The sequence below is a fragment of the Lissotriton helveticus genome, chromosome 2_1, assembly GCF_964261635.1.
Source record: "Lissotriton helveticus chromosome 2_1, aLisHel1.1, whole genome shotgun sequence".
NCBI classification, from domain to species: domain Eukaryota; kingdom Metazoa; phylum Chordata; class Amphibia; order Caudata; family Salamandridae; genus Lissotriton; species Lissotriton helveticus.
This window is the reverse complement of record NC_136059.1, coordinates 1,592,809,470-1,592,827,121: the sequence shown is the minus strand read 5'-3', so window position 1 is coordinate 1,592,827,121 and position 17,652 is coordinate 1,592,809,470. Positions and strand designations below refer to the sequence as shown.

The window sequence follows — 17,652 nt, the reverse complement described above, 5'->3', positions numbered from 1 at the left end:
CACCGGTGTCGGGGGAGGGTTGAGCTCAAACGACCACCACAGAGGAGACGGAAATGGGGCACTATGATTGAAGAACAGACCCTCGGTTTTATCTGTATTGAGCTTGAGGGTATTGGGGGTCACCCAAGATACGATATTGGAGAGGCAGCGTCTAAAGTTGGCAAGGCCGCTGTCAGAGTGATCTCTAAATGAAAACACAAGCTGAGTGTCATCAGCATAAGAGATCACTCTGACCCCTTAAGATTCAACTACCTCAGCCAGAGGTGAAAGATAGAAGTTAAAGAAGAGGGGGCTTAATGCTGAGCCCAGAGTCACTCCGCAGCTAAGTGTTTTTTTTCCTTTGAAACAAAAGACCGGAGAAAGACCTGCTGAGTTCTGCCACTCAGAAACGATCTTATCAAGGCCAGGGGGGTATCCCATATCCCACGACTATGTAGTCTATCTAACAGAATTGAATGAGAGATGGTATCGAAAGCCGCGGACAGGTCGAGGAGCACCAACATGGCCTCCTCGCCTGCATCAACGCACTTGCGAATGGTCTCAGTTACCTCCAACAGCATGGTCTCCCTACTGTATCCGGATTGTGAGTCATGGAGAAGTTGTCTGGACTCCAGATAGTCGTCCAGTTGTTCTTGCATGACTTTTTCCAGTACCTTGGCTGGTTTGGGGAGGAGCGATATAGGACGATAGTTGCTGAACACAGAGGGATCAGTGCCAGCGGTTTTTTTTCAAATGGGGATTAACATTGCCTGCTTCCACGATGTGGGGAACTGACCTGAGAATAAAGAAGAGTTCCAGATTGAAATTAATGGGGTCACGATGAGAGGGGCAAGAGTGCTAAGCCACCTGGGCGGGAACCGGGTCTAACGGGGACCCTGATTTGCACAGCCGCATTTTCAACAGGGCAGTTTCCATAGAAATTGCGTTAAATGCCACAAATGCCTTCTCTTGACCCCCCACCTCTGGGACACCTAGGGGAGACCCTGGGGGTTCCTAATATGCCACAACATTGTAGGTTATCCTTTTTAAGTGCCACAAACCCCAAAGTCGAGCTTGGACATAATTTAATATTCAAAAGCAGTCCTGGCACCCAGGGCTGCTTTTAAACTGACCTCAGGCTTCAACAGTGCACACATGCAGGTTCAAAAAGAGCTGCCGGCCTCTAAACTGCCATGCCCTAGGGTACTAGGGACTTCTAGGTAGTTTCAATCCCCCTGCCCTATTACATACTAGGGGCTTATAGGGTAGGTCATGCCAATCACAGGGGTACCCCACCATACCATTGTGTACCCTAGTGTATGTAGGTGTTTTAACTGTATTCTAATGTGTCTCTTTCAGCATAGCACTGGCCCTGGGCCTGGACCTGGTTAGGCAGAGCCCATGGTCAGTCAGAGTCAGTTACCACCAGTATCAGCCAGCAAAAATGTTGATGGGTCCCCAGGGCACAGGACGACTTTGCAACAGCGTGCCTTTGTTTTTCCACTCCATACCACTGACATCTAGGTGTTAGGCTCCAGACAGCTTCCATCCAGGACGACCCTCCAACAACAGGATGACTCATGGCCCTTTATGTGATACCTTTGTTTTGTGTCCTGCTCGATATGAAAAGAAGAAACCTTCCTCACCTTCGCTGGGTTGTGATCTGAACGGAAAGGAGACAATATACAGCACTGGTGCACGCGCAGGCAAATTATACCAACACAAATTATGCATATTTCACTGAGGCAGACCCAGATTCTGGATCCAGCTCAGTAATAACTTCCAAACTGGGGATCCGGCTGGATCCTACTCATGTCCTGCATTGCTCATTCTGCCATTGAGTGCCAGATCCCGCCATCTGCAACCACCAACACGTAATTAGGCACATGTAGCTGGGCAGGGAGTCGTTTGATAGTTCGAGGTTTTGTGTTTACCTTTAAATTATTCATTATAATTTTTCTTATTGTTAAAAAAAATGTCCCTCTGTATAGAGGATTTGTATTATGTGTGCTTCGTTAGATTTGGTTCTATCTTTTTAGCTTGCAGCAAAGGTCAATTTCATCTGTTTATAGTTCGAAATCTCAGACAGTTATAAAAGAAGTACATAAACATATTATAGTTCATCTGAAAGGGAAGTAGAGTATTTTACATTTGATATCACAATGGATTGTTTTTCTCTCGTATTCAAATTAATATTGCAGCTTTGAAATGTTCCCCCTTAGAGCCATACCATTTGTTGCATCATTATGTACAATATTGGCGAAAGCAACCTGCATCTTCTTTATGATTGCAGGTCGATCTTGACTGGCCTGTTCCCGCCCTCATCTGGAACTGCCTTGATATACGGGAGAGACATTCAGACTGACATGGATCAAATACGACAAGACATGGGAATGTGTCCTCAACACAATGTCCTTTTCGATCAGTAAGTAAAGAAATACAATGTAACTGAGCTTGCGTATTCAAGCCATGTATTCATGAATATTGCAATAGATATATGGGGCCTCATTTATGAAAATTGACGCATCGCTGCGTGAAAACAGCAATGCGTCACTTTTCACTGCGCCCTCCTTGCGACACCAATGATGCGTCATAATTACAGAATGATGCATCATGGCGCAAGGAGTTACAGATACGTCAGTATTTCTGACGTATCTGTATGGCGCAAAAGTGACGCATTGCTGGAGTGTGTCACAAAAGTGACGCAACTCCAGCAATGTGTCCTTTCACATGGGGCAAGTCCCATGTGAAGGGGCCTGCGTCAGTCCTACGCCTGCTGTGAGGCAGGCGTAAGAAATTGACGCATTTGTGTCCTAGAAGTGACGCAGTGAAATCTCATAGATTTCACAGCGTCACTTCTATGACCCTGTCTTGCGTCAGAATGCCCCCCCTGCATACATTATACCTGGCGTAGGTATAATGTGGCGCAGGGGTTTACAAAATGACACATCTACCTAGATGCGTCACTTTGTGAATATGGTGCAACAAAGCACATTTTTTACGCTGCTGGTGCGTCACAAAAAGTGATGCACCGGCGGCGTACAAGTGACGCACGGCCTCATAAATGAGGCCCATGGTATAAAAAACCTGTGCAGCAAGACATCTTGCTGTGGTGCCCTAGCAGCAAGATGCCAAAGCGAAAGGGCAGGAATGTACAGTATTCAAGCAATACGGTGCATTCCTGTTCTTTGTTTATGTTTCTGTTTACGAAATTTATATAGCGCAACAAATACCCTAGGGTGTCTCTGAGCTGTTGCCATAACAGCAGCCTAGCACCAACGTAGGCACTCTTGCACCATAGTTCTGTTGCAGGCATGATTGTTTTTGTGCAGAAAAGGGCACCTTCCTGCACAAAAAGAATCCTAAGAGACGTTTTCCTCTTTCTGTGTGTGCTGCCGAATTGAAAGAGGAAAAAACTAGGTGAAATAAGCATATTTTGCCTGTTCACGCCTCACCTCACCTCGGTAGGCGTACAGATTTGAAACTTCCCCAGATCTACATCACATTTTTTAATCTGGAGCAGTGCCAAATTTCATGGGTATTGTGTGGGAAAAACCCATCGCAAAACACCCAGGAACTCCCGGGCACAGAGTAAGGCGACACAGCGAGTTGCACTGCATCTCGTTACTCCTGAGTTACAAGGCTATTCAAAGCCATGCAAGGTGGCTTTGCATTGCTTCATGAATCGAAATGAAAGCCATGCATCATGTATATACCATTTTACGTTGTGTAAAAGTGATGCAGGGCTCTGATAAATAAGCCCCGAAGTTTCTAAAATGCAACTCTTTTGCTACCTCTTCACTCCCAAGGCAGGAGTAAATCATAGCAACTTTTTAGGTAATCAGATTAAAGATCCTCGCCTTTTTTGCATCTGTGAATTATTGAATTATTGTAGCTCAATGTTTACTCTCCTCACCATTCTTCTCACTAGGGGCCATATGTAATTCGCAGAATTTCAGTGTTTGCGTTCGCAAATCACCAGTGTCCAATCTATGACACAAAACACCCCTCGCAAAATAAGGAATCGCAAGTTTTCAATTCCCTATTTTGCGATTCCTTAAATGCAATCTAAGAAGAACAATAAAAGTGCCATTTTGGCTGAAAGGAATCGCAAATTACCACCAACTTCAAGTTGATGGTAATTTGTGATTTCTTTGATAAATTCACTTTTTTGCATTTTTCAAAGTGCCATGTGACTCACATACATGCCCTTAGAGCATATCTGTGTGCCACATATGCACACATGCACATTTCATGGGGTGCAACAGGGTGTCCTTTTGACACCCTTGCACCCTTGAAATTGCATTCTCAAATTGCAATTCTCTAATTGCGAATCACAAATTGAGAATGTCTTCCCATTCATTCCTATGGGCCTCTAGGCCCATAGAATTGAATGGGGAGGTATTCCTTAATTGCAAATCACAATTAAGGAATATGTAGGATTCGCAAAATTCTTTGCAAATCTTACATACATAGCGTTTTGCGATTCTCAAATAGCAATTCGCAAAAAATCTCTATTTGAGAATAGCAAATGGACTTTTTCATACATATGGCCCTAGTTCTCTAGTTGCTCACAAAGGACTGAGCAAACACCTGACTGCATCAACAGTTTTCACACATAGAGTAAAGTGGCACGTGTCTAAATCAAATGTTTGATTGCCCAATAGATACCCAGCAAAGTTGTTTGACAAATATGGCCCTTACAGACTAATTTAAACCCTTCCACGCTCATGACGAGCTCAGCTCGTCATGTGATGTATTCCTATAGGTTCTGTATCGATCCCCCTATTCCTGACCCTGTTCTGGTTAACAATTAACTAGCAGCCATCCTATGATGCAAAAACCGTTATCTGATTAAGCCACACCACGGCACAGGAACGCGTTATCTGATTAGGTCATAACGCTTGCCATCTAATTAGGCAAGCACTATTCCTACAGCCCCTGATAAGGCATACGGAGTTCTCAAAACAAATCAAACCTATGACAACCTGGGAAAATCCCTGCGGCCATTGTTTTGATTTCACCGAGAACTTCAGTAAAGAATGTGCTAACGACCAGTTCGTATGACATCCTTATTGACGTATCTATGTCCATCCTTACGTCAATCTCGGCACCTTACAGGTATAAATATTACCGACATTGCCTTAAGCAAACACACGCGGTGGTGACGAGATCGGAGAAGCGAGACTTGCCGAAGAGGCCAGCACAGAGCGGACCCCGCTGGCGCTGCCCCGCCTTCCTGACACGCTGAGAACGAGACGCTGCTTTCTCCTGCCGAGAAATCCAGCTCCGGCGCTTCCAAGCAGCCCTTGCAGGCAGCCTGGAATATCGAGACCAAAGACGAGAGATACCAGCCCTCAACCATTCTAGATCTCAGGTACAGAACTGAATAACCCCTTACAGAGAATTCTTGAGTCAGTCACTTGGCAAAACAAACTTAACTTAAACTGCTACTTATCTACTCCCGCCCAAGTATTAGGCTTAGGTCAGGTACACTGGGGTAGGCGTAGTTAGAAGCACCAGTTGAGTACGATTAGTCAAATGTATATATTTATGTATCTATTTTATCCATTTTAAACCACCATATGGCTTAGAAACCATATAAATGTTTTTACAGTATTATTTTATACTTCTGCTTTTATTGTATGCACTTTACTTAACCATAATTATTGCAATAATATCGATTCATTTCTCTTGTACGAGAAAAGAGACTGATCAATAAATAACATCTTTTATTGAACACGCCCGTCTCTTCCTTTTCTCTACAATCTGGTGAAACTAAGAATGCACTGAACTGACTGAGTAAAATAAGTTGTCTTTTGTTTTCACATGACTCTAGAGATACACTCTTGATTAGGGGAGAGCAAAGTTGTCATTTTCTATGGTTGTCAGAAACTAAATCCCTTCTTGTCTATCCAGGGAGGTTCAACTCCTCCTTGCCTATTCGAGAAAGTTTCTAGTGAACTCTGAGCTTGCTGGCAAACCCAAAACTTTAAGTCTAATATCGTCAGTAGAAGACCTAGTTAACCTCCGTCCTAGGTCTATACTATTGAAGGTATTATTCCAATGCGCAGAGCCTATTGGGATAATTGGAACTACACTACATGGCGCCCAAACGTTTGGAAAGGCGATAAAACGCAAGACATTAGAGTAACTCAGTCGTGCTTTTTCACACAGAACCCCTTTTTTCCCATAATACTCTAAAGACGTCTGGAGTGGGTGAAAGGTCATATCCGCCAAACCTCGCAGGTGGAGACTCCTATGTATGGTTCTTGGTTTAGTCAACGTTGAAGGATACACTGTTCCAAAATATTGTGCATCTAATCTTTGTTTCCATAAGAAACCTGATCTGCAAACAAACGGAATAACCTTCCTGTCGGTAAAATGGTAGACAGTGAAGAAGAAAGAGAGACAGCTAGAATAGCAGCTGAACTAGAAGCAGCTGATAATACTATGCAAGAAGCAGACCCGGATATAATACTCATCCCGGTCAACAAAAGGAAATCTGTAACCTTAAAACTTATAGAAAATGGACTGACACCTAGAGGTGGCACAGTCATATTCGTAATTGAGGCACACGAATATCGGCAGACAGAGGTATTCTATTCATGGATAAACTTTCCAGCAGCTAATGCTGTAACAAAGGTCTTCCACTATTACAAAACAGAGGAACCTCCTGAAGAGTACATTCCTTTCGAGGAGGTGGAAGTACCACTTAAATTCCAAGAGCACCTGCTCTTGTTTAATGGCGCCCTAAAACATAATAATCACATCACCAGGCTCGGTCCACTAGGTAGACCAGGAGCAACGTGGCCGGTCCTAGCCGGATACACACCACATCCAGACATCGACGGGATGTCTGCAGCAGCTCTTTTAGTACAACTAAAACAATTAATAAAATTACATAGACAATTAGTCCAATATGTAATGCGGACTTCAACAATCCAACCGGCAATCAAAATTCCACAGCTGACCCCTCATCAGGGGAACACAAATAAAATTACACCACAGAAGATACAGTCCTGTCTAGGTAAAGTACCCGCAAAACGGGCCAAATACCTTTCTGGCTAGCACAAAAAATCACTCAAATAGAGGCGGTGTTTCCAGACACCACTCCTCTTGAGAAACACAGGATTCTGACTATCTGTCTTCCAATGGGAGTCGCACCACACATAGAGGACTGTGACACTTGGGGTACAGTCTTTGCTTCCATCTACACAAAAACTCATGGTGTACCATCCATGTCAGTAATACCAGATGTGCTAAAACAAATTCAAGATGAATATGGTCCAGAACCCGGTTTAACTCTTGGTATGAAATTACTGAAAGACTTCAAGCAGGTCTCGGCTATATTATTAGCCAACATAAAGGGAGAAGCAGCAAACGTGGCGATCCGCCAAAGGTTAAAAGAAACAGATATAGCAGACCAACCAGCTGAAATTGCCAGAATCATAGAAAAATCCTATGAAGAACTAGGAAGAGATAGTCTGGGTGGAATACCGGTGAAACCACAACTGATTGAAAGTCCTGAGAAAATATTTATTAAAAATAATTTAACAACACAAAAAAAGAGCTGGGAAGGAAATAAACAATCCTATCTTAAAGAAAAAAGATTCCAGACCAGAGGAAGGTCTCCTCGGCGGAGAGAAAGATCTCCTGACCAAGGACGCAAGTCTCCCCAAAGGGAGCCCTCTGTGAAAAAATACAACCTTAGAAATAGGGATAATATAAAGAAACCTGATAGATATCAAGATAATGATACACGTCCCTCTCAATCTTTTCAGACTTCCTCGCAGAAATCGGAAAGAAGAGGACGATCAGAACACAGGGAAGAGCACGTCAAGTCCAAAGACAAGGAACCTGCTCATCCAAATAAAAAATTACAATTTCCAAAAAAGAAGGTAGCCAGCATTAAAGTAATCAACAATGCCGAGAATACTGAGGACACAACTGAAAAACGGAGAATGGGCTCAGACAATGCTAGACAGCGCAGCAGAAGTGAGCATAGCTCGCAAAGTCCTTATGAATCATCTGGAGACAGTGGACACGAATGAATATATTCAAGTGGAAATTGCAGACACCAGAGTTAGCAAACCTCACAAAATATATGAAATAACATTACGTATAGAGGGGGATTAGACTAGAAAAATAAGGGGACTATTTTGGGATAATCTCTCCCAGGGCTATGACATCCTTCTAGCTGAACGAGACTGGCCACCCGAGTTTGTCAGGGAGTGCCCTCATGGCGAAGAAATAATTATGCCTGTCTTCTCAAATCATATTCCAATTCATAAAAAATATACACTTGCAAGAAAGTGGGCAGTAGCTCTAGCTCCTGCTTTATATAAAAATCATGTAGGATGGGATAAGGACTCTCCTCCTCATAAAATCACAACCTACTGCACAAAGGCAGTACCCAATTAAGCAAGAAGCTAAAAAACAGGTAAAAGAGATCCTAGATCAACTTGAATACCAGGGGGTGATTGAAACTTGCACCTCACAAATGAACAACCCTTTGTTTCCTGTCTCCAAACCAGACAACTCATATCGTCTAGTTTTGGATTACAGACACCTTAACTCATGTTGCAAAACCTTTGCAGTGCAAAACTCGCATAGTGCTGCACTAATGAATAACATAGTGCGCAAAAAATACAAAACAACATTAGACATCTCTAATGGATTCTTTTGTCAAAATATAGCACCAGAGAGCAGATATTTGACTGCGTTCTCGGTAAATGGCTCACAAAAAAGTTTCTGCCGTTTACCCCAGGGGCACAAGAACAGCCCAGGATTATTCTCAGCGAGAGTAACAGAATTACTACAAACATATGATGACGAGGCATTATCCTATGACGACGACATTTACCTAACAGATGATGACTTGGATACTCACTTGAAGAGAGTGAACACCATAATACTTGGGTTCGCATCAGAGGGTTACAAATTCAACTTTAAAAAGTCTAGAATTGCCCATCTAACAGTCCTGTTTTTAGGATATGAATTATCAAGTGAAGGCAAAAGCCTAGCTGACAATTTCCTAGAGAAATGTGCTGTACTCCAAGCACCTAGAACACTAAAAAACCTACATTCAATTCTAGGCTTCCTAAATTTCGGAAGAACATACATTGCAAATTACGCAGAAAGGGTAAAACCCCTTTATGATCTAATAAAACCAGATTTTAAAAGAATCAATTGGACTCAAATACACACAGAAATTTTGAGATCTTTACAAACAGACATGTTAATTAAAACAAAATTAGAAACACGTGATAACACACGCAATCTTGTGATTCGAGTCATCCCAGGAAGATGCGGATTCACATACCTGACCTCTAATGAGGGAGAAAAGGTACCAATTGCATATAAATCACACTTGTACACAGAAGCTGAAAAGAGTTTCAGTATTGAAGAAAACATTGTTCATGCAGTTCAAACGGCTATAGCAAGAGAAAAAGACAACGCTGACGGTAGACGTATCACAGTCAGAACAGCGGAATCAGCCTTTGAGGCATTAACAACCCCATGTAATTTACCAACAACAGCGTTGAATCCAGAATGGATACAATGGGTGAATTCAATTACAACGGACAGAGTAAAATACTACTTTGATTCAGAATTAAAAGAATTAAAATATCTAGAATATGAAATGACATACCCTCTGCCAATCGACATTATGCCCTTACGACAGTACGCCTGTGTAATCTATACAGACGGCCATGCTCAACCACCAGGGTGGGGAAAACAAGCATATAACCCCACATGTGAAATCACAAAAGAAGTGTGGCGCGGAGGGAAACTGAGACCTCTGCTAATAAAAACACATTCAGTAGAAACTAATTCAGAAGAACAAACTGAAATAATAGCATTGAAAATGGCGCTAGATAATGCAGATCGCGAATTCCCGACACTTATAGTGTCCGATTCATATTACTGCGTCAAATCATATAACAACGATTTGCAGAATTGGATTCAAAACGGTTACAAAGATGACACAGGTGCAACAATAAAGCAAAAAGTGCTTTGGAAACAAATAGTTCTTTTGCAGAAAGAACTACCAAAAACTCACGTGATACACTCACTAAGTCATCAGCGTGATGGCGTTCACGTTGCAGGGAATTCATTGGCTGAGAAAGCCACAACGGCAGCAACTGAATCGGCTTCCGTAGTTAGAAAAAAGTGTGCAGTAAAATACATTGACGGTGAAACAGTGCTGGCGGTGAAAACGTCATCAAAAGGCGACGGCTCAGCGCTACCGATCAATTATCCACTCAAATATACATACATGATCGATGCAAACTCCATTCCTTTTGCTCGAATCCCTGGAGTAGGGGACAGAGTAATTCCAAACACGGACAGGAGAGGCTTGTTAATAGCAGACGCACATATGGGTGAGGGTCTCAGACACCTCAAACTAAAAGATTCTCTGGAATAATTACAATCAAAATACTGGTGGCCAGGCATGAGCCTGCAGCATCAAATTTTTGTAAAGAAATGCCCTGACTGCAACAGAGAACGCAGTGGCGAGAGAAACGGTATATTACCATGGCGTTTCACTCCAGAATGGATCAACAATAAAAATTAATGCGTCCAAATAACATATAAAGACTAGTTTCCACTTGTAATGTAGATCCCCAGCACTCGGCTGACGTCTGGACTGTTATAAAAAGATTTGCGAGTCTATAATGGCATATACGCTAGAAGCATGCTACGTTTGACTAATGTTTTTTCCTCTTGCCCTAAAGCGTGTGGAAAAACATGGCCAAATGAGCATAGCATAGCGGGACTCTTCTCACTTCCTACCTGAGGGAACGGGATGGTGTAAAGAAAAAACCAAAGGCATAGAGCAATCTATAACAGCGAAGGTATTAGGTTCGGGAGCTGGGTGGGTCAAACATATAATAAGTGTCCAACGTAGTCTAAACAACCTGCCAAGAAATTCTCTGAGGGGATTCAGTCCGTACGAATTATTGTTTGGGACTAGAATGATGGTCTTAGATCTTGACAGTCAGACTTCAGTGGTTAAAGGAAAAAGCTTTGATATCAAAGATCGTTTGGCTATTTTACAGGACTTAAACGAAACAAGGAAAGACCTGAGCAACATAAAGTTGAAACAACAGCCAACGACCACTGAAGAAAAACCACCTGTCCCAGCAAGACCTGTCTGGATTCCAAAAGTCGGGGATCTAGTCAGAGAAAAGATCGCGGTAAAGAAGGAATTTGGGCCTTCTTACAGAAAAGCAGTTCCTGTCTTGTCTATCAACGGGACAAGATCAGTAGTACTACCGCCCCTTGCTGGTAAAAAGGAGAACAGAGTTGTATCAATCGACCTGGTAAAACCACAATCATGTGGCTGATAACAAACAGTAGGCCAAGTGGACTCCCGATAAGTAGTAGAACACCAAGGTTTGCTACAAACACAGAGGTTCAATCTAAGAAGCTACTCACATTTGAAATGCCTACAGAACAACAACAAGGACTATGCAACAATGCTATGGAACTTAAACCTCTAAAAACCCAAATAAAAACATTTAGCAGAGACACACCAATCTACAATGAAGTAACAAATGACTATGCTGCTGCAACAAAACACACTAATAAAGCGAACAGTAATCCTGAAGCAATTGGAACAATTGACAGAACGGCATCCGGCTACTTCATCAACTTCGATGATTCATCTGAAGATCTGAGTGAATCAAAGAAACAGACATCAACAAAAACTTTTAAAGATAAAGCTAAGGAACTTTTTCAACATCTGAAAGAAACCTATCTGATTTCTCCATGGATTGAATTCTGGGTGGCCTTAGGTGCACTTATCCTCATACTTTGGCTCATCATGGTACTATGTTTGGGAGATTTCATTGAGGGAAAATATGCTAAAATGGACACAGCAAGCCAGAAAATCAACTTGGTCCTCAAACCACACACGTCTTCACTAAGCATGGGCGTAAAATCCGCTCCGATCGCGGATTTTTCGGATTTTCGGCAAATTCGCAATACGCGAACTCTCGCGAATTTGTCGAAAATCCGTGAATCCGCTCGCGGCGGATTTTTTGCTTGGTTGCGGCGCGCGGCGTGGTGCACGGCGTTCACTTTCCGTCATTAAGCGTTTGCCGAGTTGTTTTTCTCGATCATATTTAGCGAGTGCCGCGCCATTTTGGATCTTGCTGCGTGATCCCGCGGGAGTTTGACGCCCGCGAATACGTAATCGCGGCTTGCCACCTTGCACAGCATACCTCGCGAGAGTTCGCAATTGCAAACACGTAGTTGCGGCGGAAAGGAACAATCTCGCACTCGCGAAATAGAGATTTTGCAATTCTGCACAAGAAAATCACCAGCAAACAGGATAAACCTCCAGAAAATTATGATTTTTATCAGAATCACTCCTCAGGTTGACATTTGCATGGCCTTTTTTTTTGCAAGGAGTCCATTTTTTTGGGGGGGGGGGGGAGGAAGTGCCCCACAGTCTCCAACTTTCTGTTCCTGTCCAGCAGGCTCCTCCCAGTGCTTTGTCCATCTCCTGGTCACTTTCATTTGGATCTGGAGCTGGAAGGATTACTTTTTGTGGGTGCTGCTGGATATTTGGATTTGAGGCCTTTTTGACTGTCTTTGGATCACTTTTGGATTAGAAATCAACTTTCACAAGTAAGTTTGTTTGGGGCATTACAGTTGCTGCAAGTACAATTTTGGAACTTTTTCAGAACATTAAATAAATTATATTGTTGGTAGCCACAGTATCCAGTACGACCAGGGTTGGTTAGGGGTGCATGATACAACTGTTTTGTTGAATTTAAACACCATTGAGGCCATGGATGGGCTGGGATTGTGCTGATTTTATTGTTTTTTGTCGTTTTTTTGGGGCTGCTGGTGGGGCCTTTTGCCAAGGGGTAGTGGTGCATGGACTGAGTGTGCCTGTAGTGTGGTCTCACTCTCTTTAATGTAAACATCATGGATGGCATTGGATTGTGGGGATTTCTGGCTTGTTTTCTGTTTTTTGGGGGTGTACTGTTGATGTGGACTGTGGCCATGTGGGTGGTGGTGGTGGCCATCTTGAGTCCTGGCTGGTACAGGCAACATGTGCTTGGGGTGTAAGGGGCCATTTTGAAGAGAGGCAGTGTCTGAGGCCTGCACTTATTTTACCTACTTTTCATCCATTATGCCCAGGGGTAGTGAGTGTTGCATGGGCCTAGTGTTTCTGAGGGGTGTCTTCTTGAATTTAAACACCATTGAGGCCATGGATGGGCTGGGATTGTGCTGATTTTATTGTTTTTTGTCGTTTTTTTGGGGCTGCTGGTGGGGCCTTTTGCCAAGGGGTAGTGGTGCATGGACTGAGTGTGCCTGTAGTGTGGTCTCACTCTCTTTAATGTAAACATCATGGATGGCATTGGATTGTGGTGATTTCTGGCTTGTTTTCTGTTTTTGGGGGTGTACTGTTGATGTGGACTGTGGCCATGTGGGTGGTGGTGGTGGCCATCTTGAGTCCTGGCTGGTACGGGCAACATGTGCTTGGGGTGTAAGGGGCCATTTTGAAGAGAGGCAGTGTCTGAGGCCTGCACTTATTTTGCCTACTTTTCATCCATTATGCCCAGGGGTAGTGAGTGTTGCATGGGCCTAGTGTTTCTGAGGGGTGTCTTCTTGAATTTAAACACCATTGAGGCCATGGATGGGCTGGGATTGTGCTGATGTTATTGTTTTTTGTCGTTTTTTTGGGGCTGCTGGTGGGGCCTTTTGCCAAGGGGTAGTGGTGCATGGACTGAGTGTGCCTGTAGTGTGGTCTCACTCTCTTTAATGTAAACATCATGGATGGCATTGGATTGTGGTGATTTCTGGCTGGTTTTCTGTTTTTGGGGGTGTACTGTTGATGTGGACTGTGGCCACGTGGGTGGTTGTGGTGGCCATCTTGAGTCCTGGCTGGTACAGGCAACATGTGCCTGGGGTGTAAGGGGCCATTTTGAAGAGAGGCAGTGTCTGAGGCCTGCACTTATTTTGCCTACTTTTCATCCATTATGCCCAGGGGTAGTGAGTGTTGCATGGGCCTAGTGTTTCTGAGGGGTGTCTTCTTGAATTTAAACACCATTGAGGCCATGGATGGGCTGGGATTGTGCTGATTTTATTGTTTTTTGTCGTTTTTTTGTGGCTGCTGGTGGGGCCTTTTGCCAAGGGGTAGTGGTGCATGGACTGAGTGTGCCTGTAGTGTGGTCTCACTCTCTTTAATGTAAACATCATGGATGGCATTGGATTGTGGTGATTTCTGGCTGGTTTTCTGTTTTTTGGGGGTGTACTGTTGATGTGGACTGTGGCCATGTGGGTGGTGGTGGTGGCCATCTTGAGTCCTGGCTGGTACAGGCAACATGTGCTTGGGGTGTACGGGGCCATTTTGAAGAGAGGCAGTGTCTGAGGCCTGCACTTATTTTGCCTACTTTTCATCCATTATGCCCAGGGGTAGTGAGTGTTGCATACTTGCATGGGCCTAGTGTTTCTGAGGGGTGTCTTCTTTAATTTAAACACCATTGAGGCCATGGATGGGCTGGGATTGTGCTGATTTTATTGTTTTTTGTCGTTTTTTTGTGGCTGCTGGTGGGGCCTTTTGCCAAGGGGTAGTGGTGCATGGACTGAGTGTGCCTGTAGTGTGGTCTCACTCTCTTTAATGTAAACATCATGGATGGTATTGGATTGTGGTGATTTCTGGCTGGTTTTCTGTTTTTTGGGGGTGTACTGTTGATGTGGACTGTGGCCATGTGGGTGGTGGTGGTGGCCATCTTGAGTCCTGGCTGGTACAGGCAACATGTGCTTGGGGTGTAAGGGGCCATTTTGAAGAGAGGCAGTGTCTGAGGCTTGCACTTATTTTGCCTACTGTTCATCCATTATGCCCAGGGGTAGTGAGTGTTGCATACTTGCATGGGCCTAGTGTTTCTGAGGGGTTTCTTCTTTAATTTAAACACCATTGAGGCCATGGATGGGCTGGGATTGTGCTGATTTTATTGTTTTTTGTCGTTTTTTTGTGGCTGCTGGTGGGGCCTTTTGCCAAGGGGTAGTGGTGCATGGACTGAGTGTGCCTGTAGTGTGGTCTCACTCTCTTTAATGTAAACATCATGGATGGCATTGGATTGTGGTGATTTCTGGCTGGTTTTCTGTTTTTTGGGGGTGTACTGTTGATGTGGACTGTGGCCATGTGGGTGGTGGTGGTGGCCATCTTGAGTCCTGGCTGGTACAGGCAACATGTGCTTGGGGTGTAAGGGGCCATTTTGAAGAGAGGCAGTGTCTGAGGCCTGCACTTATTTTGCCTACTTCTCATCCATTATGCCCAGGGGTAGTGAGTGTTGCATACTTGCATGGCCCTAGTCTTTCTGTGGGGTGTCTTCAATATAAACATCATGGATGGCATGGGATTGTGCTCATTTTTCTGTGTTTTGTCGATTTTTTGGGGTGTATAACTGAACTGATGTTCCTCTGTCTTCCATTGCTTTTAGGTGCACAAGACTCAAGAGAACCACCAGTGCCAGGAAGAAGTCCTGCAGCGGTGTGTGTGTGCAGCATAACGTCACGCGGCGTCACGTCTGGACACAGACAACTCTGCAACTCGTGCAACTGCTGCCTGCTGTTCTGACCTGCTCTGAAGAAGATGGCCCCAAAAAAAGTAACCCGTAGCTCCTCTAGCAAGAAAGGTGCCAGTAAGGAGCAGAAGAAGCAAGTTACCAAGGAGACTGGTGTGCCACCCGCCCCTTTTTTTGGGAGTAAAAAAAAAAGTATGCCTGCAGCAGCAGCGGGATCTGCTGGGGACCAAGCTGGCAGCAGCACCCCCGCTCCATTGGGCTCAGTGCCACCACCACGCCAACTTAAGTCCAAGCCCTTGAGTGCTGCAGAGGCAGCCAGTGTAGTTCTTCAATCACCATCGACCAGTGATGTTGGCTCATCGCAAGAAAGCAGCAGCAATGTCCCTCAATCAACACAGGTTGTTGTAGCTCATCTGACGAGTGTTGAACAACCACAGCCGCAACAACAATCACATGTGCAAGTACAAGCCCAAGTACATGTGAAAGGAGAGGCAGCGCAAGGAGATGCGCAAGCAGAGGTGCATGGAGGGTCACAAGTGCCCACAATAGTTGTTCCTCCCAAAGTAGGGGCACATCAGGAAATCGACAATCAAGGCGAGGTATCATTTGAGGAAGCCACTCCTCCTGATGATCCTTCATTGTCTTCCACACCCCTAGCAAGGAAGAGATCAAGGGTGGTGTCTACATCTTCTTCAAGCACACCTCCTTCTGATGATACGGATCAAACTTGGGAACCAGCACCACTGCCGTCTGAGAGTGAGGCACACCATGATCCGACAAAGGTAGTTAAGCTTAAAAGGAAGCTCGTCCAAAGTCTCAGAGTTATGGAGTGTGATGAGGCTCAACAAGAAGTGGCAGATACTGCTGCTGATGAAGACTCTGCCAACGACGACCCAGTCATCATAAAGGTCACTGCAGCCCCAGCGGGCATGCAGCAAACAGACATTTTGACCCTAGCCCGAAGAGCTGCTGAGCGTGATGATGATGATGTTGTCGATGAGGAGGCAGTGGAAACACCACAATCATTGGAGTTAAGTAGTACACCAACTCGTCCCGCTTCCATATTTCTTTCTGGCAAGAAGAGACCTCCATCCACCTCGACCTTAATTAGTGGCGGTGAAAGTGCAAAACGTACAAAAGTTGGGCAATCCAGATCCTCCACTTCATCTGGCATTAGCTTCATGACCACCACCACCAGTATCGCCGCCTCCTCCAGGTCCCACAGACACTTCAAGTCCCCAGTTCGGGACTTCTTTACTGTTTGTCAAAAAAATCCAAAGTTTGCCATTTGTACCCTTTGTAAGCTTGCAGTTAGTCGTGGTAAGCCAGGTACCAACTATGGTACCGGAGGCCAGAGAGGTCATCTTAGGAGACAGCACACTGTCCAATGGTTTGCGCACCTAGATGCGATCAAGAAAGGCCGAATTCAAGGAAACGTTGATGTTGCATCTGATGATGACGAGGAGGAAGAAGACGTGTCAAACACTTCCCTTACACCCAGTACCCTTGTCAGCAGCACACCCAATGTGAGGCACACTAAGAGTGTTGGAGCGAGTGAGACACCAATGCACAAAAGTTCACCAGCGAGCAAAATTGGGTCAACGAAGTCATTATCAGCCCGTAAATGCTTGGTCCAGGGCAACATTAGAACAATGCTTACTTCAGACGTGCCATATGAACGCAACCACCCACTGACGCGTCTGTATAACACTAAGCTGGCTAAAATGCTAGCTGTGGACCTTCCCCCTTTTTCTTTTGTAGAAGCGGTAGGTTTTCTAGAATTAGTGGCAACGCTCTGCCCTAAATGGAAGGTTCCTAGCCGGTTCTATTTTGCCAGAGTTGCGGTTCCAGCACTACATGAAGATGTGCTGGAGGCGATTGGGGCAGCTTTGCAGAAGAGTGCTGTTCACACAATACATCTGACAACAGACATGTGGACCAGTGGCGCAGGCGCTGATTACATGTGCATCACTGCACACTGGGTCTCTTTTTCAGGTGTTAAAGCAAAGCTAAACGCAGGTGTTGACCCGGACAAAGTTTTCAAAGCTGCTCGGAAACATGCAACACTAGCCATGTTTGGCTTGGAGAAAAGTCACACATCCGAAAACATTTTGGAGGAGTT

The 17,652-nt window shown here is 44.5% G+C and overlaps 1 protein-coding gene across 3 annotated transcripts in view; it reads left to right on the top strand.

Annotated features, from left to right (window-relative positions):
• The window catches only part of LOC144818798 (phospholipid-transporting ATPase ABCA1-like), a 3,252,877-nt gene that overhangs the window by 1,596,615 nt on the left and 1,638,610 nt on the right, over positions 1-17,652 (top strand). For all 3 annotated transcript variants that reach the window (XM_078676562.1, XM_078676560.1, XM_078676561.1), the window contains exon 20: positions 2,273-2,404. In XM_078676562.1, coding sequence (XP_078532688.1) covers positions 2,273-2,404 — 132 coding nt within the window. The remainder of the gene's footprint in view (positions 1-2,272; positions 2,405-17,652) is intronic.